This window comes from Grammomys surdaster, unplaced genomic scaffold (assembly GCF_004785775.1).
Source record: "Grammomys surdaster isolate TR1022 unplaced genomic scaffold, NIH_TR_1.0 125231, whole genome shotgun sequence".
Taxonomy (NCBI): Eukaryota; Metazoa; Chordata; class Mammalia; order Rodentia; family Muridae; genus Grammomys; species Grammomys surdaster.
Window position 1 is genome coordinate 678206 of NW_021620120.1, and position 25864 is coordinate 704069.

The 25864-nt window shown below is 39.4% G+C and overlaps 1 protein-coding gene, 1 non-coding gene and 1 pseudogene across 2 annotated transcripts; 1 reads left to right on the top strand and 2 right to left on the bottom strand.

Moving 5' to 3' along the window:
• Positions 1-2567: 2567 nt before the first annotated feature.
• LOC114637237 (olfactory receptor 12D2-like) lies at positions 2568-3494 on the bottom strand. Its single transcript, XM_028785461.1, has one exon. The coding sequence runs from the start codon at positions 3492-3494 to the stop codon at positions 2568-2570; it is 927 nt and encodes a 308-aa protein (XP_028641294.1).
• Positions 3495-10757: 7263 nt separating this feature from the next.
• Positions 10758-11699, bottom strand: LOC114637241 (annotated as a pseudogene).
• Positions 11700-20388: 8689 nt separating this feature from the next.
• Positions 20389-20530, top strand: LOC114637266. Its single transcript, XR_003713741.1, has one exon. It is a non-coding gene; the product is annotated as a small nucleolar RNA SNORA48 (small nucleolar RNA).
• Positions 20531-25864: the final 5334 nt, after the last annotated feature.

Consider the following 25864-nt stretch of genomic DNA (forward strand, 5'->3'; position numbering starts at 1 on the left):
CTAGTCTTTTGGGTATACAAGGCAGCAGCAGCACATAGAAAGACATCCATACTGCCTCTATAGCCATGAAATAGAGAATGATGAATTCCTGTGTTCTGAATTTTCTGATTTCACTGTGGACCCAGGTTTGCCATATGATGTTTCTCTGGAACTGTCTTATGAAAGGATATATATATATATATATATATATATATATATATATATATATTTTGCGAAGAACTCTTTTTTAAATTAATTTTTTATTGGATATTTTATTTACATTTCAGATGTTATCCCTTTCCCCCCTTTCCCCAACCCCTCAGAAGTCCCCTATCCCATCTCCCTTCCTCCTGCTTCTATGAGGATGTGCTCCCACCCACCCACCCACTCCCACCTCCCCGCCCTTGAATCTCCCTACACTGAGGTATCCAGTCTTCACAGTACCAAGGACTTCCTCTCCCACTTATGCCTGATAAGGCCATCCTCCCCTACATATACAGCTGGAGCCATGGGTCCCTCCATATGTGCTCCCAGGCTGGTGGATATTTTTGCTGAAGCAGATACATGGGAGGATCTTTTGCTGAGAACAGACATGTGATGTTTTTCTGTAGGCAGCCTGGAAAAAGGGCATGCGATGTATTCACTTATTTGTGGATATTAGCCATTAAATAAGTAATAACCAACTTACATTCCAGAGAGTTTAGGTATAGAGGAAGGGATTGGGGCAGGGAGACATGGCTTTCTCCCTTGAGGCAGAAATAGAATAGATTTTATGGACTGAATGGGAGTGAGTGGGGATGGGAACTGGAGGATAAGGTGAGGAGAAGGAAGGGAAGTAGGGTTGAGGGAGGGAATGTGAGGAGAGACAACTGGAACTGAAATCTAGTGCAATGGAAACTTCCAAAGTATATGAAAGCAATCCTAATGAGGTTTCTTAATAATAAGGGAGATGGAATCTCAATGGGGCATCTCGTGTTATCAAATAATGTTTCTGATGGTGGGGCTGGGTTGCAGGCGATTGATTTATTGGCCAAGAAGTTCTCATGGAAATCCCAAAACAACCCAGGCTTTTGAAAAAACAATAGGTTGCTCTCCATAAACTGACATCAGAGTCCCATTGCCCAGGATAACACCCACACAAGTTATTGACTATTGAGAAGTCCAGCTGGTGCCTATTTGGAGACTTCATCCCACGTCTAGTCTTTAGTACAGGAATGTACTCTGTTGGCTACCAAAAGAGAAATGTAAACAACAAACCAGACACAAAACCTTAACATCTGTCCTGGCTGCAAGATATGATAAGGCAATAATAGTCCAGAACTTGTGTGAGTAGCCAACCATTGTCTGATTTGATTTAAGGTCACTCCATGAGACAGAACCTATACCTGACACTGATTTGGTGATGAAGAACCAGAGACTAGATAGCTCAGACCTAGGGTAAAACCAAACAATACTGCTACAAATAAACAAACAAATGAATGAACAAACAAACAAATGAATAAACAAATAGATAGTATCTATAAAGTGATTCCTAATAATATTCCGCTATACTTATAGATCAGTGCCTAAATAGTCATCATCAGAGAAGCTGCATTCTGCAGCAGACAGAAAAAGATGCTGAGACCCATAGCCAGACATTACTCAGGGAAAGAATCCTTGGAATGCATAGATCTAAATGGGATGTCTTCATCAAACCTCTCCCATCAGAGCTCAGAGAACACCTTAGAAGAGGAAGCATAAGAGCATTAGGGAATGGAAGACACCAGAACAAAACTCTCTGAATCAACTAAGCAAGGCTTATATGAACTCACAGATATGGAAGCAGCAAGCATGAAGCCTACACAGGTCTGCAAGAGGTCCTCTGCATACTTATTATAACTTCCAGCTTAGTATTTTTATGGGGCTTTTGAGTGTGTGAATGAGTGGGTCTCTGCTTCATGTCACTTCTCTTGGGACTTTTCTTTTTTTTCCTTTTTGGGTTGCCTTGTCCAGCTTTGATCTGATGAATCTTGTTTTATCCTATTATATTTTATTTTGTCATGTTTGGTTGTTAACACTTAGAAATCTACTATTTTTTTAGTGGAAAACAGAAAGGAAGTAGATTTGGAGGGGAGGTGAGTTAGGGAGAAACTGAGAGGAGAAGAGGACAGGGAAAATACAATGTAAGAGAAAAGAGAAAAAGCATAATAACTTTATTCCCTTCACTAAATGTATTAACCAAAAGGTACAAACAGTTAAACAAACAATTACTATTAATTTATCTTAAAAATGGATGGTACATACATATTTCTTAGTCTAATGACATGCAATAAAACATTAGAATAGATCTAAGATAAGCAAAAGTGATAAACTGATATCCTCAAAAACACTCAGGAAAAGGATTCTGGGCCTAGTGTCCTACATGTTCAAGTATCCTGCATTATCTGAGAAAACATCAGTTTATATCACCAGATACATTTTCTATATATTTTTCATTTTCCAATTTTCTCTATAACATACATTAGTAAAACTGTCAAATCTAGCTGTTTCTAAACTTATTCACTCCCTGGTTATTTATGCCTGAGACGAGCTCTGTAGATTTTTTCAAGTCAGAGCCATCTGCTCATCTTCCTATTCAATGCACTCCTCACTTCCTTGTTTCTCAAAGTGTAGATGAGTGGATTGAGAGCAGGAGTGACCACACTGTACATGATGGCAATGATTCGCTCCTGATCCAGAGAGCTGCCTGAGGCAGGACGGATGTAGATAAAAAGAACGGGCGCATAGAACAGAATAACAACCATGAAATGAGAGACACAAGTAGACAGTGCTTTGTGGAGCATGCTGCAAGAACGGGTCTTGAGGAAAAGATAGGAGATGATGTAGAAATAGGAGAGAAGTGTCAGAAAAAAGGGAGTGAGGGCAATGGTGCCTGTGACTGTATTGAGCAGCCAAAGGTTGAGCTCAGTGTTCCCACAGGCCAGATCCAGCAATGGTTTAACATCACAGAAGAAATGATGGATATGATTGGGACCACAGAAGCTCAAACGAGATGTCATTACAGAGTGAAGCAAGGCATGGAAAAAGCCCATGGTCCAGATAGTAACAGTCATGTGAACACAGAACTGGTGATTCATGATGACAGAATAGTGGAGTGGTCTGCAGATAGCCACAAAGCGGTCAAATGCCATCACTGGCAGCAGCATAGCCTCCGTGCTACCCAGGAAATGGAAGAAATGAAGCTGAGTTATGCATCCCAAGAAGGAAATTGCTTTACTTGTGGAGAGGAGGTTCTCCAACATCTTTGGCAGTGTCACAGTGGAGAAGCCGATATCTAGACATGCTAGGTTTCCCAGGAAGAAATACATAGGTGAGTGGAGTCTTGGGTCCAAGATGACAATCATCAGGATGGCTCCATTCCCAGTTATATTGACAAAGTAGATAGTGAAGAAAATCGCAAAGAGAATAGGGTTTAATTCTTGTATGTCTGTCACTCCCAGGAGGAGAAATTCAGTGACTGAGGTTTGATTGGACATCACCTATAAGAAAGGATAATTATTATACAACACTACCCTGGGTGTTGACCAGTCTTCCTGAGCCTAGATTTTCTTTTCTTAACCAAAGTATTTTGAGAGTGAGTTACCATTATCCATGATGCCTTCTCAAGTTTTTCCTAGTGTTTACCCATTATTATGTTAAATAACAATGTTAAATGAGTGTCTGTTTTGGGTTGTGATCAAACATCTTATTTACTGTATTATCCCTAATCCTTTCCTTTTTAGTTAGTGGCTTTGTGTAGAACAAAAGCCCATCACATTTTCTTTACGTGAACATTTTCATTTTGAGCCTATCTTCTTCTCATCTCTTAAGTTGGCTCCAACAAGGAGTAGCTTTTAAATAACCCACCAAGTAGACATCTTCGAGGTAAATACAGTTGACAGATTCCAACTAGAGTAGGATACGAGTAGATGGACTCATTCCATCCACTGACCCTTTAAAGAAAAAAAAACAAAGCATCGAAGGAATTGGCTGACATGATTACATGAAATTAAAATATTCTGCACAGAAAATATGCTAATCACAGGGCCTACAGAATGGGCAAAAATATTCTGGAGTTATACTTCAGGCAAAAAATTAGTATCTAAAGTATGTAATGGATTGCAAAAGTTAACCACAGAAAACTCTACTAATCAGTAAATGGAATGAATACCTAAATAGACATTCCTAAAAAAAAATGAGATATGAATTGCTAATAAATAGTTTAAATGTGTTCAACTTAGCTAGCTATCAAAGAAATTCAAGTTAGTCTACCTTGACATTTCTCTCCCTCCAAACACAGTGGTGATCATTAAGAAAGCAGATGACAACAAATGCTGGAGAGGAATGTGAAGTGATGCAGCCACCATGGGAACCAGACTGGTTGTTCCTCTAAAAATTAAAACGATGTGACCCAGCTATATTGAATTTGGGATGAACCCCAAGGATTCTATGTTCTACTACAGAGATGCTTGCATATCCATGTTCATTCCTGCTGCATTTATAGCGATCAGGAAAATGAATGAGCCTAGATGTTTATCAAGTAGCAATCAATAATGAAAACTTAGTATAGATTCAAAACTAAATTTTATCCATCTTTCAAGTACAATGAAATTATGGATTTTCAGGAACTGTGATAATAAGCACAGGCAAACTAGGTACAGAAATATGTAGATCTAAGTGTTTGTAATCATGGACAAAGTACAAACTAGCAAACTACAAAGAGGACCATGTGACTAGGAAAAGAAGAACTTTAAATAAACAAATATGGAATACTGTGGAATAATGTGGAAGGAAAATCCAGGGGACCAACATAAGAGGAGGAGATAGGGAGAAGACAGGAGAGGGAACAAAATCAAGCAAAATGAAATGTTTGAAAATCCCACTTGTTAATCCACTATCTTGCAAGCTAATTTTAAAAACAAAATCAATACATTTCCTTCATAAAAATGAAAAGGAGAGCTATGTTTTAACATAATAGCAACTATATTTTGTCTATGAAAAAAAGGAGAAAAATAAATGTCCTTATACAGACTTTTTGTTATTCACAACCTAGGAAACACGATGGAAGCAGATGATCACAATAGCCAAAGTCTAACTGTATCTGTGTATATTCTTCCCAACTATATTGATGATGGGCTTCAAGTTCCATAAAATATAAGCCATTAAATATTTCCAAGTTATATTTCTAATGGTATGTGAGTACATGTAGAGGCAATTGGCTGATATCATATGTTTTCCTAAGTTTTATTTATTTATTTATTGATTGATTGATTGAGGTGGAGTGTCCTGCTGAATCTGTTGGTCACCGATTCACCTAGGCTGACTTGACAGAGAGCTCCAGAAATTCTCCTGCCTCTACTTCCCCATGTCCCCATATTCAAACACAGATTACCACACTTGTTCTTTATTTCTGAGTGTTAAGGATCTAAACCTGAGTCTTCCTGCTTGGATAGTAAACACTTAACAGATGGGACCATTTCCCCAGAACTCTTTCTCTGTTGTTTGCTTGTTTGTTAGTTTTTTGAGACATGATCTCCATATAAGCACTACTCTTCTGCCTCAGCCTTCTAAGTGCTGGGATTTTAGTCCTGTGCTGCTCTGACTGGTCCAAGTTACTTCTTGCATTATACATGGTGCTTTTTTTGTGTGTGCTTCTCTTTTCCTAGATGCGCTGAGGTGTTCTTTTAATCCTAGTGACCCTAGATCAGAAAAGCTCTTCCCTCTGTGAACTCAGCAGTCCCTCCCTCATTTCACCAGGAGCAATTGCCAAATAATCATTTTAGTATACTTGAAATCCTGTCTTTTCTTGTAGTCTAGCTTCTTGGACTTATAAAATAGCTCACTCATCAGATACTAAAGAACTTCTTTTTCTTCTGGCTCCATCAGTGTAACAATGGTAACTGTGTTCTCTTGTTTGATCCCAGAAGCTTGTCTGCCTAATCAGTTTGCTCCTCAGATTCTGGAAGTGTCCAGCTCTTCTCTCATCTAAAAACATGTTTTCTCTAGTGGTCTACTTTTTTTTTTTCAAACACAACCCCTCCATTCCTTTCTTTCAAAAGTCATTTTCTGTAAAAACATATCTTTTCTTTTTAAGTGCATACTTAAAATAATAGTGTACCTTTCAATGAAAGTAAAATTCTTAAATAAATATGAATAAATTAATTGTATGACATTTAATATTTGATTACACCTTCAAAGTTTACTAAAAGGCTTTTTGAGTTGCTTTACTTTCTCCTTGATATTAGGAAAGTACCTGAATTAGCTCTCAAAGAAACACTGACCAGAGCAGACACCATTATGAGAAGTAGCTTCCCCTGGTTTCTTTCTTTTTAAGATGACCTGGATTCACTCTGTATATGAACAAAGAATTAGAATCAGTGTGTGGAGAGCCAGTGTTGCTGGCAGCCACCAAGAGAACTCCTTAGGTGCAGCAGAGCTGAACAGAGACTGACACTGGTGATTCCTACAAAGGGGAATCACCCAACATTTAGAAATAACTAGAGAAATAAAATAATTAATGAACTGGGAAAAACATATAAGGACTCTGAGGGATTCTAACCTTAATAGCTGGAAGACATTCTGAGAAATGAGGTTATCAACTGGGTAATTCTGTCAAGGGTTGCTTTCAAACAATTCCGGGTGGCTTTTTTTTTGATAGTGATCCATATTCTATGTGTCTATACAGATAATAGACATTTCTGTTTAAAATCTAGCCTCATGAAAAAATATATTTACCATTCTTTGAGCTAGAAATCGAAATAATAGCACCAAAACACATGTGGGGAAATATTTACCTATTAAGGAAAACTGTCAAGCAGACTGCTGTGTACAATCAGAACTCTGTTTTGTTAACTGTACTTTTAATATTTCAGATTTGGAGAGTGTTTAGAGAATCAAGTACAATGCAATTAGATGAGACATAGTAATGAAATAGAGAAGCCAAAGAGCCTTTATGATCTTCATACACAGTGAGAAGTCCATCACTAGAAAGGAAATCAGCCTGAACCACGCCTTTTGGTGTTTAATGTTACAAACTGACAGACTAAAGAATGAGACATTTTAATCCTAATTCACTCTCTTACCTGAATGACTGTTAAAACATTTTTTTTTCAGGTGCATGTCCATAAATTGTGCAAGTTGGAAAGTACTTGAAGTGACAGTTCATGCTGTACATCTGGTTTACAGTCTTCATCTGTATACAACTCTCTACTGGCCTGAAATTCTGCAAGCACTCTAACAAGATCGAGCTGTAGGCATAAAAGTCCTAAGAGAGCTTGTCCTTTGGGCTGAGCAGGTTAGATGTGAAAATTAATAGGGTATTTTTCCCCACTTGCCATAGGGGATATTGCTTATGTGTTTCCTTTGCTCTCCCTGTGTGTGTGTGTGTTTTAAACTTTGTTTGTTCAATAGTTTCAGGTTTATGAACAACACAGATTTTAGTGGCTGTGTACACTAACACAATTTCTTTTTTATCACTGGGCTTTTGATGAGATAAGTTCAAAACCTGTACATGGCTGTGGGAAATAGAGCCATTTTCAAAATATTAATGCTGCAAAAATGTGCATAGCTCAGATTCTCTCATAATCAAGCTTTTTCTTCAGTTTGTTCTCTTTAGTTATCTGTCATACAATACATCCCACATGCAACTTCTCCTCCCTAGAGTCCGAAGGAGGTTCCATAGAGACAACCACACACATGTATATCGTAGTATCTCCTCATTATTGTTCCACTTTGCTTACATCCTTCCCAATCATCTTCCTTTCTAGACTCATTCACCTCCTTTCATATATGTATATGTCAGATGTCTTATGATATAAAATTATCTCCTTATGTATTCTTTTTCCCTGTTACCTTTAAAAGCCTTCCCCTCGCCATCCATAGCCTCTTCTTTCTTAAATTTCATTTCTACTGTAATAAGCTTCACAGAACAAAGAGAGCTGTGTACTATAGTTTCTTGTCCTCAGCCAACACATCTTCCATAAAGTATCCAAGTATCTTCCAGTACTAGACAGTAAACCCCTGTGGAAATGGGCAAAGAAACAGCGTATTGGTGGTGTGGTTCTTATACATGACTCAGGAGCAGAGCAAGTAGCAGTTTGTTCATCCTCATCCTACGTTGATGCTTGGCTTAGTGGCCAAAATTGTTTTATGCTTAGGACACATAAAAAATTCAAATCAAACCAAATCAGATCCAGGCAGTACAACATGGGAGAAGAGATCTATATTCTGCCATGTCTCATGGTGTCGGTGTGCAAAGATGCCTAGACACCTGCCCTTCAACATTGGTGGGCTATAGACACAGAGCCATTCTTACCACAATGTAGAGCAGCCATGCCACCCACAGACATGCCTTCCAGTCCTTAGCACAGGTAAACCATAGACACTTGTCTGGCACCTCACTATTAAATCTCAGTCAGAGGAAGTCACTCAGTGGTGCATCAGCCAAGGTGTTAGCATGCAGCAGAAGCCTCTACAATGTTTGAGTATGTGCCAGACAGACGGGAGAGAAAGAGAAGTGGAGCAGCTTGAGCATTATGAAGACAGATGGAACTGAAGAGTCAAGGGTGGAGAGAAGTGGCCTGCTGTGTGTGGCCACCCTAGCCAACTGGGGCCTTGGTGAGGTTCAAGCCTGAACAGCCACTGAAGATCATGACTGGATCCTTGACTAAGCAGCAGCAGGAGGTAGTGTCAGTATCCATGGTCCATATTGTCACTAGAGAACATGGAGTCATCCCCAGTCAGGACAGTGGCAGGGTACCATTTAAATTTCCAGTAGCTGTTCAGAAGTGGCCCTGTACCTCACTGTTTGCAGTGCTCTTGAGAACTGGTGCCACATCTCACCAGCAGTTAAACTTGGAAGAGCAGGCCCTGAATGTTGATCAGGCAATACAGTAGAGCTGGCCCAGGTGGTGGGGTGAGCTTGTCCTGAAGACCTGAGTGTGGGAGAACTGATCCTACCAGCACTAGTCTGCTATATGGTGGGACAGGTGCAGTACACAAAGCTGCCCATGGGGTCACATTCACTGTTGTAAACTTCTTATTTGATTTATGATTTGATTTTCCATGTGAACCTGTGATGGACTTTTTACCATGTGATCATGTATTCTGAAAGATGTGTAAGTGCTGAGTACAAAATAAAGAGTCCAAACTGAGCTGAGGAGAACTTTTTAGACCGATCCCCCCCCCCCTTTTTAAAGACAGATGTGAGCAGACATTTTAGAATAGAAGAGATCTTTTAGGCAGAATTGAACTCAAGAAGAACTTAGAAGTATAGACAGCATTGTGAGAAAAGGCAATTAGAGTTAAAGCATTATTGTGTTATCAGAGTAGGACAAGAGAGCAAGATTAGAAGGAGAATGCAGAGTGGAGTAACATAGAAACTGTAGGTAACATAAAAAACTCATTGAGCAATGTGCAGACTGCAGAGGGCAAAGGAAAACATGAAGAAACTGAAGAGAGGAAAAGGAGCAGTCAGGCTTCTCCTTACTATGGGCCAGAACAGGTCTTTTCTTAATAACAAGGCAGTCTTAGTCTTATTAAAAGGAACAAAGCTTTCTACTTACAAACTTGGGTTTAATTTCTTTAGCATTAAAAGGGTAGAAGATTTTTCTTTCTCTATGCAATCAAGATTTGTGCTCAATTTTCATCCAGAATGAGTGAGTTCTTTCTGCACTGGTGCTTGTGTAAGTATGTAATTGTGAAAATGTATACAAGTTGGAACCAACTGGTTTGAATAGCAATGTATAAATGTGCATGCATGAGTCTGTATATCAATTTATGTGAGTTTATCCATATTTGTTTATGTGAAAGTTTTTCCTTCTGTGAGCGTTATTCTCTTTTTTCAATAGAAATTTATTGCTTCGCATTACCCCGTAGTCCGACAAGCAAGAGGCATGTGGCAAAAGGGAAATGACTCTGGCAATCAATCCTTTATTGAATAACCCCCATTAGGCTACAGGTATTAGTTGCCCAAACCAGGGGTTTTTAATCCCCAGAAAGAGTAATAAAGTTTTTAGAACATTTTAGAAGTTATCATCAGCAATTAAATATAGTTAGAGAGCTAGAATGTCTGGAGACAATCAGTCTTTAAAGTCATACCAGAATCCTACTTTGTCACCTTTCAACTTGCACCAGGTCTGGAGGCTCCAGACAGGGATAGTAGTAGATACAGACCTATAATCTCAGCTACTAAGAGTTGGAAGCAAGTGATGAGTAATTCAAGTTCAGCCTGAGCTACAGGAGACCTAATCTCAAAAATAATAATCAGTAGTAAAAATTTAAAAATAAGAACTTATTCACTCTTTACCAACAGCCCAATATTAACACACTGAAACTTTTAGTAGCTCATTCATGATTTGCAAGTAACTTCAAATTTAGATACCATAGTTTTAATAATTCCTCAAAATAAGCAAGCATAATGATATTCATCCAAATAATATGAGTTGAATGATAAACAAGTGTAAGTACTAAATATACTAGACATGGGTAGTATACACAAATTTCTATACCCAGTTACATACAAGACATATTACAGTTTAAGTTAAAGTCAATGCTATCAGCTGATACGCCAAAATCAAATTCAGTAAATGAATTCTATGATTAGAGGCACACAAATTAAGTTTCTCTTCCTTTAAAAGATCAACCCCATTAGATCTTTTTACATCATTCAATTTTTTCAGTAAAATATGTGTACATCTACTATACATAAGAATATATCTTAATTTCTCATTGCCTGGTTATTTACACCTCAGCAGAGTTCTTTAGATTTCTTTAAGTAAGAGACATCTTCTCACCTTCCTATTCAATGCACTCCTCACTTCCTTGTTTCTCAAAGTGTAGATGAGTGGATTGAGAGCAGGAGTGACCACACTGTACATGATGGCAATGATTCGCTCCTGATCCAGAGAGCTGCCTGAGGTGGGACGAATGTAGGTGAAGAGAACAGGAACATAGAGCAGAATAACAACCATGAAGTGAGATGCACAAGTAGACAGTGCTTTGTGGAGCATGCTGCAAGAACGAGTCTTGAGGAAAAGATAGGAGATGATGTAGAAATAGGAGAGAAGTGTCAGAAAAAAGGGAGTGAGGGCAATGGTGCCTGTGACTGTATTGAGCAGCCAAAGATTGAGCTCAGTGTTTCCACAGGCCAGATCCAGCAATGGCTTAACATCACAGAAGAAATGATGGATATGATTGGGACCACAGAAGCTCAAACAAGATGTCATTACAGAGTGAAGCAAGGCATGGAAAAAGCCCATGGTCCAGATAGTAACAGTCATGTGAACACAGAGCTGGTGATTCATGATGACAGAATAGTGGAGTGGTCTGCAGATAGCCACAAAGCGGTCAAATGCCATCACTGGCAGCAGCATGGCCTCAGTGCTACCCAGGAAATGGAAGAAATGAAGCTGAGTTATGCATCCCAAGAAGGAAATTGCTTTACTTGTGGAGAGGAGGTTCTCCAACATCTTTGGCAGTGTCACAGTGGAGAAGCAGATGTCTAGACATGCTAGGTTTCCCAGGAAGAAATACATAGGTGAGTGGAGTCTTGGGTCCAAGATGACAATCATCAGGATGGCTCAATTCCCAGTTATATTGACAAAGTAGATAGTGAAGAAAATTGCAAAGAGAATAGGGTTTAATTCTTGTATGTCTGTCACTCCCAGGAGGAGAAATTCAGTGACTGAGGTTTGATTGGACATCACCTATAAGAAAGGACAATTATTATACACTACTACCCTGCATGTATACCAGTCTTTCTGGCCATAGATTTTCTTTTCATAACCAAAGTATTTTGAGAGTGAGTTATTGTTTTCCATGATGTCTCCTCAAGTTTTTCCTAGTAGTTTCCCATTATAATGTTAAATAACAATGTTAAATGAGTGTTGTGGTTTGTGATTAAACATCTTATGTACCATATTATCTCTAATCCTTTCCTTTTAGCTAGTGACTTTGTGCAGAACACAAGTCCACCACATTTTCTTTATATGAACATTTCCATTGTGACCCTATCTTCTCCGTATCTCTTAAGTTAGCTCCAACAAGGAGTAGCCTTTAAATAGTCCACCTATAGACATATGCAAGGTAAGTACACTTGAAAGACTCCAACTAGAGGAGGATAAGAGTAGATGGACTCATTCCAACTACTTACCCTTTGAAGAAAAGAAACATGGCTTCGACGAAATTGGCCAATGTCATTTCATGAAATTAAAATATTTTGCACAGCAAGATGCTATCCACAGAGCCTGCAGAATGGAAAAAATTATTCTCTAGCTATACTTCAGGCAAAGAATTAGTATTTAAAGCATGTAATGGATTGCAAAAGTTAACCACAGAAAATTTTACCAATCAATAAATGGTCCAAACACCTAAACAGAAATTTCCCTAAAAAAGAGAGATATAAATGGCTAATAGTTTTAAAGTGTTCAGCTTCCTTACATACCAAAGAAATGCAAGTTAGCCTACTTTGAGATTTCTCTCACTCCAGACATGTTGGCCTTTATTAAGAAAGTAGAAGACGACGAATGTAAATGTACGAATGTAAAGTAGTGTAGCCACCATGGATATCAGGCTGAATGTTTCTCTAAAAATTAAAAATAGAACCACCATGTGTTCCAGCTATCCTGAATCTGGGATGAACCCAGAGGACTCTACATCCTACTACAGAGATACTTTCAAATCTATGCTCATTCTTGATGTATTCACAATGTTCAGGAAGATAAACTAGCCTAGATCTCCATCAAGTAACAATAATGAAAACTTGGTATATGTTCACAATGAAATTTTTTCCAATAGTAAAGTAATACAAAATGATGGATTTGCAGGAAAATACATGGAACTAAAACTGTGATGTAAAGCAGGCAAATCCAGGCACAGAAAGACAAATGTCACATGTTTTCACTTATATTCAGTCCTGGATAAATATGTAAATCAAAGTGGATGTAAACATGGGTAAAATCCAGCAAACTACAAAGGGGACCATGTGACTGGGAAAAGAAGAACTTTCGAGAAACAAGTGTGGAAAACTCTGAAACAATGTGGAAGGAAAATACAGGGGACCAACATAAGAGAAGGAGATGGAGAAGACAGGAGTGAGGAGCAAAATCAACCAAAATGAAATATGTTTGAAAAATCCCACATTGAAATTCATTACCTTGCAAGCTAGTTTAAAAATCTAAATTGACACATTTTTAATGCATAATAAAAAATGAAAAGGAAAGGCATGTTTTTAATATGGCTATAACTATACTTTGTCTATGTAAAATGCAGAAAAAATAGAAATGTTGTTATATAGACTTTTTGTTTTATTTACAGTCTAGGAAACATCATGGAAGCAGATGACCACAGTAGGCAAAGTCTGACAGTATTTGTGTATATTCTTCCCAACTATATTTGATGTTGGGCTTAAAGTTCTCTAAAATATGAGCCATTAAATATTTCCAAATTCAATTTCTAATAGTATGTGAGTGCATGTAGAGGCAATGGGTTGATATCTGATGTCTCCCTAAATCTTAAGGTTACCTATTCATCTAAGCTGACTTGACAGAGAGCTCTAGAAATTCTCCTGGCTCTACTTTTCCAGGTCTGAGTTCATAAACACACATTACTAAACCCCATTTTTTTTTTTTTTTTTTTTTTACTGAGTGTTAAGGATCTAAACCTGGGTTTCCCTACTTGGATAGTAAGCACTTAACAGATGTGGCTCTTTACCCAGGGGCTCTTCCTCTGTTGTTTGCTTGTTTGTGTGTGTGTTTGTTTATTGGGATGGTCTCCATATAAGCACAATTATCCTGCTCCAGCCTCCCAAGTGCTGGGGTTACAGTCATGTGTTGCTCTGACTGGTCCAAGCTACTTCTTCCATTATACATTGTGCTTTCTTGTGGTTCTGTTTTCCTAGTTACCCTGAGGTGTTTTTTTTAAATCCCAGAGACCCTGGATCAGAAAAGCTCTTCCTATATAGACTCTGCAGTCTCTCGCTCATTTCACCAGCAGCAATTGCCAAATACTCATTTTAGTATACTTGAAATTCTGTCTTTTCTTGTGGTCTAGCTTCTTGGGTCCTGTATTCCCCTTATTATAAAATAAGCTTACTCATCAGATACTAAAGAACTTTCCTCTTTTCTCTTCTAGCTATATCAGTGTAACAATGGCAGCTATGTTCTCTTCTGAGATCCCAGAAGCCTGTCTGTCTCATCTCTGTTTCTTCCACAGATGATGGAACTGTCCAGCTCTTCTCTCATCTAAAAACATGTTTTCTGTATTAGTCTGCCTTTTTCCCCCAAATACAATCCCTCTATTCCTTTTTTTCAAAACTCATTGTCTATAAAAATGTATCCTTTTGTTTTAAGTGCATAATTAATTAAAATAATAGTGTTCCTCTAAATGAAAGTAAAATTCTTAAGTGATTGTGAATAAATTAACTGTAAAACATTTAATATTTGACTACACTTTCAACATTTACTAAAAGGCCTTTTGAGCTGTTTTCTTTTCTTTTCAATATTAAGAAAGTCCCTGAATTACCTAAGTAACAGTGATCAGAGCAGACATTGTTTGAGAAGTAGCTTCCTCTGGTTCCTTTCTTTTCTAGATGCCCGGGATTCACTCTGCACATAAAGGAAGGATCAGAATAACGGTGTGGAGGGACCATGCTGCTGGAAGGCACTGAGAGAACTCCTTAGCTCCAGTGGAGTTTAACAGAGGCTGCCATCTGTGTGAATCCTACAAAAGGGAGATCATTCAAGCTGTAGAAATAACTAGATGAAGAAAATAATTAACAAATTGGGGAAACCTTATAAGGATTCTGAGGGATTCTAAGCTTTATAGCTGAGAGACATTTTGAGAAATGGGCTTACCACTTCTTTAATTCTGTCAAGGGTTGCTTTTAAGCAATTCAGGGTGACTTCTTTGATAGTGATGTCTCTTCTATGTGTTTACAAACACAACAGACATTCGTGTTTAAAATATAGCCCCATGTCAAGATATATTTATTATCTTCTGGTGCATAAATCAAAATAATAGCATCAAAACATATATGGGGAAAATACTTACTTATTAAGGAATACTATCAACCAGACTGCTCTGTACAATTAGAACTCTTTTTTGTTAACTACAGTTTTAATATTTAGAGCTTTTGGATTTGGAGAATGTTTAGGAAACTAAGTACTATGCAATTAGATGAGACATAGCAATGAGATACAGAAGCCAAGGAGTCTTCATGATCCTCGTACACAGTGAGGAGTCCATCACTAGAAAGGAAACCAGCCTGAACCATGCCTATTGCTGTTTAATGTTAGAAACTGACAGACTAAATTGGACATTTTAATCTTAATTCACTCTCTTAACTGACTCATTGTTAAAACATTTTTTTTTCCAGGTGAATCCCAGAAATTGCACAGGTTGTGAAGTATTTGCATTGTCTTACCTGACTGAATGTTAAAACATTTTTTTTTAGGTGCAGGTCCAGAAATTGCACAAGTTGGGAAGTACTTGAACTGACAGTTCATGATGTACATGAAGGCTTACAGTCTTCATCTATAGATACTTCTCTACTTTCCTGAAATTCTGCAAGCACTCTAACAAGACTGAGCTCTAGACATAAAAGTCCCAAGAGAGCTTGTCCCTCAGGATTAGCAGGATAGATGTGAAAATTAATAGGGTATTTTTCCCCACCTGCCATAGGGGAAATGTGCTTGCACAGTTTCTCTGTGCGTCTTGTGTTTTTTTCCTTTGTTTGTTCCTTAGTTTCAGGTACGTGAACAGCAAGAGGTTCTAGGTGGCCATGTACATCAATAATCAATTTCCTTTTATCTCTTTAGAGTTTTGAATTCACTCTCTCATGTATACAAATCCCCTGAAATGCAGTATCCATTTAATGGAAAAAATGGTCAAGAAAGGTTTTTTTTTAATTTGATGGTAGATAATTGGTTTGATTTGTGCTATTGAATAGTTGTTCCCATTTGTGATGGTTTGTATATTCTTGGCCCAGGCAGTGGCACTATTAGAAGGTGTGACCCCATTCAAGTAGGTATGGCCTTTTTGGAGTAGCCGTGGCACTATGGGTGTGAACTTTAAGACCCTCATCCTAGCTACCTGAAACTCAGTATTCTACTAGTAGCCTTCAAATGAAGATGTAGAATTCTCAGGTCTGCTTGCACCATGCCTGCCTAGATGCTGCCATACTCTCACCTTGATAATAATGGACTGAATCCCTGTAAGCCAGCCCCAATTAAATGTTATCCTTTAGCTGAAGAGGTTTGCAACCTCATAAGAACAATATCAATCAACTAGACCCCCCCCCCGAGCTTCCAGGGACTAAACCACTGACCAAAGAGTACATATGGAGCATCTAGCCGAATATGTAGCGGAAGATGGCATTGTCTGGCATCAATAGGAGGATAAGCCCTTGGTCTTAGGAAGGCTGGATTCTCCAGTGTAGGGGAATGCCAGAGCAGTGAGGTGGGAGTGGGTGGGTGGTAGGGGGAGCATCCTCACAGAAGTATGAGGAGGGGGAATGGGAGAGGGGGATTCCAGAGGGGAAACCAGAAAAGGGAATAACATTTGAAATGTAAATACATAAAATATCCAATAAAAATAAATGTTGTCCTTTATAAGACTTGCCTTGGTCATGGTGTCTGCTCACAGCAGTAAAACCATAAGACACCATTCTTATTCTCCTATCCTCATCTCCCAAGTACTGTAATTACAGAAATGTACCACTATGACTGACTGGAGATCTGTCTATTTTCTGTGGAAGGATATCATGTTTCTTTAGCATCATTTGTTAAATAGTCTCTCTTTTTCCAACATCTGTCTTGATACCTTCAATGCTGGCTGGAGAGATAGCCCAGTAGATAGAGTGCTTGCTGTGCAAGCATCAACAACAGTTTTTATTCCCAAGACCCACCTAAAAGCTAGAATTGAAGAGTGGCAACCTTAAATGCCAGTACTCAGGAGCAAAGATTGAAGATTCCCAGGGGAAACTGGCTAGCTAGATGAGCCATACCAGAGAGCTCCTGTTTAGGGAAAGGTCTTGCTCCAATAAAGTGGAGAATGATTGAAGAAGACACCCAATGTGAATTTCACCTCTTCACAAGCAATGAACAAAGACATGTGTTTCTGCATATATTCAATCATGTTTACATGTGTGCAAAAAGAAGAAAACCAAGTATTTCTGGGTGCTTGCACTTACTTCTGTGGCCTCTATTCTATTTCACTGCTCTATGCCTCTGTTCTTGTGCTAGAAACATCTTTTCAGTATTTCTCTATAGAATAACTTGAATCAAATATTGTGACACTTCTAGCATTGTTCTTTGTTCCCATTGTTGGCTCTTCATGGTCTTTTCAAGCTCTGTATGAAACTCCTTCTTTTTATTTTTGCCAAAAATATCACTGAGCTTTTGATGAGAGAAGTGCAAAATCTGTAAGCGGAATTTCTGTGAGAAATATAGCCAATTTCAAAATATTAATGCTGCTAAAGTATGCATAGACAGAATTCTCTCATAATCAGCGGTCTTCTTCAACATTTTTTGTAGCAACCTGTTCGGGTCAGTCAGCAGGGTCTCCACCGCAGGAGTGAGGATGCATGCTTCCAATTCCCGCTGTCCTTCACTGTATCCCGCTTACTGGAGCTTCAACGTTGAGGCGCCACTTTGTAGCCTCCTGAGCTGCCTCACGTTCGGGGGGCCACTTTGTAATGGCCCGTTCTGCTGCTCCGGTCCATGGGTCAGGGCCTAGCAAGAGAGAGAGTGGGGACTGAGACGCGAAGAATGGAGACAAGACAGGGAGTCTGATCAAGTCTCCTTCATTGGAAGGAAATCCTGGGTATTTATACCCTTTGCCACGTGCCTTGCCCTCGTGGACAAGCACAGCTGAAGGCACTATGTCATGTGCCTTGCAGCGTGGATATCACATGCACCTAGCTAGCAGTGAGGAGACCACGTGCACCTTGCAGCTGGTGGCACTAAACAGCAAAACAAGATATGTGAGAAAAACAAGATATTTATCAGAGTGTGCTCAGCTGTTGTAGGCTGTTGAAAACAAGTCTCTTGTCAGGGTATATGGCCTGAGATGGCTGCAAAGATGATAGCCACTTTCGGCTAGGAGTCGGCTCCCAACAATTTTTTTTTTTTTAGTTTTATCTCAAACAATAAATCCCAAATACAACCTCCCCTCCCTGAGTCCAAAGGAGGCACCATAGAGACAACCACACACATCTATATCTCAGTATCTCCTCATTATCATCCCACTTTGCTCACATCCCTCCCAACCATCTCCTTTTCTAGTCCCCTTCACTTTCTGCTTTCATGTATACATACATTATATGACTTATGAGGTACAATTATCTCCCTACATACTCTTGTTCCCTGCTACCTTTAAAAGCCTTCCACATGTCAGGAGTAGGTGATCTTCCTGAGATAGTCTGTTTAGGATTATAATCCATGACAGACTTTTTCCTATAGGCAAGGCTCAGGAGAAATCACTTTAGGAAAGATTCCTGCTATCATTATGTTCTTCCTCTTATTATTAAATCTATATAACAACCACTAGGTATTAGCCCACCTTTTTGAGAAGATCTCTGCAGATCTACGAAGATGTACTGTCTTGTAGTGATGCCATATACACAAATAGAAGACTTCTTGACTCTTAATGATGATGCTATAAGAGTTCCTAAAATTATATCAGTATTTATTAAGTTCTATTATAGTGGGACTGCTATTAGATTCTTTTCTGATATTCAAAACTGCAATGAAAACTTTGACAGTCTCCTCATGTATCACCAGTTAATTGCTTCTAGATAGTAATCAGACTTTCTACTACTCAGAGCACATTCCAAGAGGTTGTAAAACCATTAACCAAAAGGTCATAAAAGGGAACTAATGATTTATTATAGGTCTAGGACCAAAGGTAAAATATTGACTGGGTCTGTCTATACAAAACTTCACTAATAACTTAATTATGTTTTTTAACCTTCAATGAACCTGTGAAGCTGTGACAGGTGATGAATTTTTAGCCAGATAATTACTCCTAAAGGCTATGCATGTAAACATTCTATGCTTTAAATTTCTATTTCAATTTAGGATTTGATTTTACCTATGAACTTGTGATGAACTTTTTACCATGTGAACATGTAATCTAAAAGATGTATAAGTGCTGAGGATAAAGAGAAGAGAGAGGAACTGAGCTCAGGAGAAGTTTTTAGACAGAACACTCCTTAAACAGAACTGAACTCAAGAAGAGCTTAGAAGTATAGGCATAGCATTGGGAAAAAAGGCATTAAGAGTAAGAGCATTATTGTGACATCAGAGCAGCAGGAGAGAGCAAGATTAGAAGGAGAATGCAGAGTGGAATAACTTAGAAGCTCTGGATAGCATAAAAAACTAAGAGAAAAATGTGCAGAATGCAGAGGGAAAAAGGAAAAAAGAAGATGTTGCTGAGAGAGCAGAAGGGACAGGCAGGCTTCTCCTTACCATTGGCCAGGACAGGTCTTTTCTTAATAGCTAGGCATGTTTAGTCTGATTAAAGGAACAAATCTTTCCTTTTACAAATTTGGGTTCAATTCATTTAGCATTAAAAATGTAGAAGCTTTTTCTTTCTCTATACAGTAAAGATTGGAGCTCATTTTTCATCCAGAATGAGTGAGTTCTTTCTGCACTGGTGCTTGGTCTTTTGCTCCATATGCATATGTAAGTAGGGATATGTGTTTGTAAGTATATGAATGTGAGAATGTATACATGTGTGTGTGTAACTATGTAATTATGAGAATGCATACAAGCTGAGCCCAAGTTGTCTGAATGGAATTGTGTAAATGCTCATGTGTGAACCTGAATATGAATTTATGTGCTTATGCATATTTGCTTATGTAAAAGTTTTTCTCTCTGCAAGCATTATTCTCTTCTCTTGTTCAATAGAAGTTTATTGCTTCAAACTCTCCCATAGCCTGACAAGCAAGAGGCATCTGGATAAAAAGGGGAAAGGCTCTAGCAATTAATTTTTTACTTAATCTGCTCTTTTAAGATGAGGTATTAAGTGCCAATTTCTTACCTAAGAGGAACACAAAAGGCAGGTCAGCTACAGTAGCAAAGTAGCTTAGAATTAGATAAGTAAACTTTTTATCATTATACAGCAATCATAAATATCTCGTAAGACAAAGTCTTACCCTTCAGTGATGCTCTTCCCTCTCCTAGGCCTCAAGAAGAACCAACAAGGAAAAAGACCCCTCTGGGGCTGGACCCTGGCATTAACCTGATCCACAGCCCCTTCTTTCTTAAATTTCAAATATACTTGAAATCAGCTTCACAGAACAAAGAGAGCTGTGCATCACAGTTTCTTGTGCTCAGTAAATATAACTTCCATAAAGTATCCAACTATCTTCCAGTACTAAAGGACAGTATACCCCCATGGCCATGGGCAAAGAAACACCTTATTGGTGGTGTGGTGCTTACATGAGTCAGGGGTCAGAAAAAACGGCAGTTTGCTTATCCTAGTTTGATGTTTGGCTTGGTGACCAAAATTGTTTTATGACTTTGACACATAAAAATCCAAATCAAATCAAATCAAATCAAATCAAATCAAATCCAGGCAGAGCAGCATTGGGAGGAGAAGGACAGACAGAGATCTGCATTATGCCATGCTCATGGTGAGGCTGGGGAAAGATGCTCAGAGACCTGCCCTTCAGCAAGGGTGGGCCATAGACACACAGAGCCATTCTTACCACAATGTAGAGCAGCCATGCCACTCACAGATCTGCCCTTCAGTCCTTGGCACAGGTGAGCCATAGACACATCCTGGAACCTCACTATTGAAGCTCAATCAGAGGAAGTAACTCAGGGACCCACCAGACAAGGCTGCAGCAGGAGCCTCCTCAATGCAATTTTGTGGTGGACAGATGGAAGGGAAAGAGAAGTGGATCAGTTTAAACATTATGAAGACATTATGGAACTGGAAACTCAAGGGTCGAAAGAAGTATCCTGTTGTGAATGGCCAGGCATGCTACCTGGGTTCTTGGTGTGGTTCAAGCTTGAACTGCCACCGAGGATCATGACTGTATCCATAACTAAGCAGCAGCAAAAGATGGTGTCAATGTCCATGGTCCACATTACCAGTAGAGAACATGGGGACTACCTTGGTCCTGCCAGTGGCAGGGGACAATTTAGATCTCCAGTAGCTGTGTAGAAGTGGCCCTGTGCCTCACTGGTGTCAGTGCTTTTGAAAACAGGTCCCATGTCTCACCAGAAGTTGCACAAGGGACAGTAGGCCCTGAACCTTGTCCAGGTAGCACATTGGAGCTGGCCTTAGTGATAGGGTGTAGGTGAGCTGGCCCTGAAGTTGTGAGTGTGGCACAACTGATTCTACCATCACTGGACTGCTGTATGGTGGCACAGGTGCAGTTTGCCAAGCTGCCCATGGGATCATGAAAAGGGAATAGCTCCTCACCAGATACTGCACTAGGGAAAATAGATAGTTTACCTGGCCTGGGAAGCACAGCAGAGCTGATCCTGGGAATGGGGACTACAGTGAGTGTGGACTTGTTGTGGGTTTGAGGGAGGGAGAGCTGGTCCCAGGACTTGAGGTGGGGTGGGTATGGAGGTGATGCCCAATTCCTCCTTACTCTCACTACCTGTAACACTTGGGAGAGCAGGCCCTGCAGTTCACCTTAGAAGCACAGTAGAGCTGTGGATAGGACAGAGTGATCCAGTCCTGAGGGCAAGAGCATTGGAGAGCTGGCCCGTCCACACCTCTGCTGTGAGCTGGCATCAGGAGCATGGATGCTCTCTGCCGTCTCACCCTCCCCACCTGTTGACAGTTGGGAGAGCTGGCTCTGGCTTGATTTAAGAGGGCAAATAGGCTGCCCTTGCTGTTCATCAGCTGAGGAACACAGGAGAGATGGCCTTTCACCTGCCTGGGCTGCACAGTAGAGCTGGCCCTGGTTGAATGGGCACGTGTGAGCCATCCCATTGCAGGATGCAGCAATCCAGAGAGCAGGTCCTGTGGCTTGACTTGGCTGCCCAGTGGAGTTGGCTGGATGTATGGGTGTAGTTGAGCTAGTTCAGAGGGCATGATTGCAGGAGAACTGACCCTGCCTCCTGCAGATGGCATTGGGTGATCTAATCAGAGTAATGCTGGAGAGATTACTCCAATGGTGCACTGAGCAGCTCAGCTACTACCCAGGCTCAGATCAAGAGCTCTGAGTTGGCCCACCCCAAAATCAGTATCATGTACAAACATGTGGTTAAAAGCATTGGCTGTTTTGGCAGCTGAATGTGGTCCAATTCCAATCACTGACATGGTGACTCATAACTGTAATTCCATTTCCATTCACTAGGGAATGCTGGTCCTGATCCTTGCCCAGGCAGCACAGTAGAACTGGCCCTGGTGGTGGGGTGTGGGTGTTGTAGCCCTGAAGTTGTGATTGTTGGACAACTGATCCTACCACCACCACTGGTCTGCTGTATGGTGGCACAGATATAGTTAGCCAAGCTGCCCACAGGATCTTGAAAAGGGAATAGCTCCTCACCAGCTGCAGCACTGGGGAGAGTGGATAGTGTACCTGGCCTGGATAGCACAGCAGAGTTCACCCTGGGGGTGTGGGGAGCCCACCACCAGGGCCAGCTTCACTGTGCTGCCTGGGCAAGTGTCAGGGCCTGCTGTCCCTGGTAAATGGAAATGGAATTACAGGCAGTTATTAGTCACCATGTGAGACTTGTGAAAGGGCCAGTCCTGTTTATCCAAAGCTGCAGAATCTCTAATACACAGGGCAACAACAGGATAACCAGGAGGAGATCCAGTGAGGATCCAATATTGATGATGTCACAGAAGCCAGAAATCTGGAACCAGACCAATGAATCATTGCAATGAACATGCAAGTGAAGATATGTGGATAGAGGAATATACTATGGGACACGCTGTGCTGTATGACAGCTTCCACGATGCGATGTTTTATATGCTTGTGTGTGTGTGTGTGTGTGTGTGTGTGTGTGTGTGTTTGTGTGTTATTTGATATGTAGGTTGCAAGGGCAAAGTGCAGATATGAAGGATGGGAATGAGGATTTGAGTGCATAATGTGAAAATCACAAGAATCAATCGAAAGCTTTTTTTAAAGATCATTACAAACAAAGGTCTTGGAAGAAAGATTGGAAACATGAAGCCTATACTGTGCACAGTATGTATGTAGGTAATCATAATGCACCACTGAGCAGGAATCCTAATGTTACCTAAATTAGGAACCACAGCTAGCTTTCCTGAAAATAAGAAAATCAGAGTACATTGGATGCCAGAGAAGTGAGTAGAGGCACCCAGCTTCACTAGGTAACCCTGCAAAAACTCTAAGGGCATAAATAAATAAATACCCCTTACACAACCTGGTCAAGCTAAATTAAATAAAAAAAAAACCCAGACTTCTATGAATTTTCTTTTTTAAAAAAATAAAATCTAAATTTTTAAAAAAAGAGTTCATTGTTGTTTTAATGGGTGAGGAAGGGAGGGAGTATTGTCTACATGGTTGTCTGTAAACCACATTTATCCAGGTGGCCAGAGGAGCCCATCGGATGCCTTAGAAATGGAATTACAGGCAGTTATGTGTCACCATGTCAGTGCTTGGAATTGAACCACATTCAGCTTCCAAAACAGCCGGTGTTTTTAACCAATGTACCATCTCTGCAGTCCTTTGAAAAGATTGTAAAGTGAAATTGAATAGCATTAATTTGAAAAGCATAGTTTGATAAGGGTGCTGCCCACCATTTAAAAGCGATCATTGTTACATGGACAGAATCCAAACTGAAACAACTATACTGTAAGAAAATAGACACATTCACTAAATGATACTGAGAAAACCCTCAAATCTTTACATCACAACTATGGGGAATTTTGGCTCAGCAAGAAAGATTTTGCTGGTTGGGACCATCTCCATTGGACCTGCCCTAGCTCATCACCAAAGAGCTTCCTACTCAGGTACAGCTTCTGTAGCCTTGTGGCCCAGTTGCAGGAACTGAAGCAGGGAGCTTTTTACCTTTGTACAAGAACAATGATCTCTTCCATCCTAAAGTTTATTGTTTTCTTTTTTAATATCTTTACTTGTTTTGTTTGGTGGGGTAAGTTCATGGACTTTATAGGTTTCATTCAAAAAAAATCTCATTGAATACACACTGAATCCATTTTATATTGCCTTTATGTGTGTATGGGTGCATTCATATACTAGAGCATGGCCCACATTCCTGAAGAAAAAAAGACTCCTTCTCCCAGTAGCTATTTATTCCCTAGCTCTTCAGCTAGGGATGGAAATTCATGGAATTTTGTCTGGCTTAATCTTGTGAAAGACTTGTGTGTTCAATCCCAGCCATTGTGAATTTATGTACACAACTGCATTCTCATGTTTAGTAAGTATCCAGGAGACACTTTGTATACAGGCATCTACTCCTTCCCCAGAGAAAAACAGGAAGTTGTATGGGAAACATGAAGGGTATATAGCAGAGGAGTTGGATGATCGGGAATAGTGGGTGGATTGGATATAAGCACTGGGACTAGTGAAAGGGCCAGTCCGGTTTATCCAAAGCTGCAGAATCTCTAATACACAGGGCAACAACAGGATAACCAGGAGGAGACCCAGTGAGGATTCAATATTGGTGATGTCACAGAAGACAGAAATCTGGAACCAGACCAATGAATCATTGCAATGAACATGCAAGTGAAGATATGTGGACAGAGGAATATACTATGGGACACGCTGTGCCGTACGACAGCTTCCATGATGAGATGTTTTATATGCTTGTGTGTATATGTGTGTGTGTGTCTGTGTTTCTCTGTGTCTGTGTCTGAGTGTGTGTTATTTGATAAGTAGGTTGCAAGGACAAAGGGCAGATATGAAGAATGGGGATGAGGATTTGAGTGCATAATGTGAAACTCACAAGAATCAGTCAAAAGTTTTTTTTTTAAAGGTCATTATAAACAAAGATCTTCAAGAAACTTTGGAGACATGAAAACTATACTGTGCACAATATGTATATAAATATTAAATGTATGTAATATTGTATTATATATGTAAATATTATATGCATGTATATTATATGTATGAAAATGTTTGATAAATAAAATAGGTTTGAAAAAATTCTAACCACAAGAAGTACTCTCACCTTGGACTGTATTCCATCACTTAAACACTGGTAGCTAAGGCTACTCAATCCTCAGAGTGTTGATGGGACAAGAGAAGTTACTAACCAGATTTTGAAGAGTATAGACAGTCAGATGTAAAATATCTCAACATTTTTTTTCTGCTGATATACATTTGATAATGTTTACTTAATGAAACATATTATCTAAACTGTTTATAAAGCTAGGTGTGTGTCAGGAGCCATCATAGAAAAACTTAATAACTAACAGGTGATCTTCTTGAGATGATCTGCCTGGATTATAATAATCCATGACAGATTTTCTACCATAGACAAGGCCAAGGAGAAAATAATTTTAGGAAAGATTCCTGCTATTAATATGCTCTTTTTGTTATTATCACATATATTACAATCACTAGGTATTAGCCCATCATTTTGAGTAGATCTCTGAAGATTTATGAAGATGTACTATCTTGTAGTGATGCTATATAGACAAACATGATTTCTTGATTCTTAATGATGATCCTATAAGTTATATCAGTATTATATTAAATTATATCAGTATTTATTAAGCTCTTTTATACCAGGAATGCTATTATATCCTTTTCTGATAGTCAAAACTACAATGAGAACTCTGTTAGTCTCCCCATGTGTCACCAGTTAATTTCTTCTAAATACTAAGCAGACTTTCTACTACTCAGAGCACATTCCAAGAGGCTGTTAAACCATTAACCAAAAGTCATAAAAGGGAAATAACAATTTATTGT

Excerpts from the sequence above, each read along its gene's own strand:
- LOC114637237 (XM_028785461.1), bottom strand. The coding sequence starts at position 3,494 with ATGTCCAATCAAACCTCAGTCACTGAATTTCTCCTCCTGGGAGTGACA.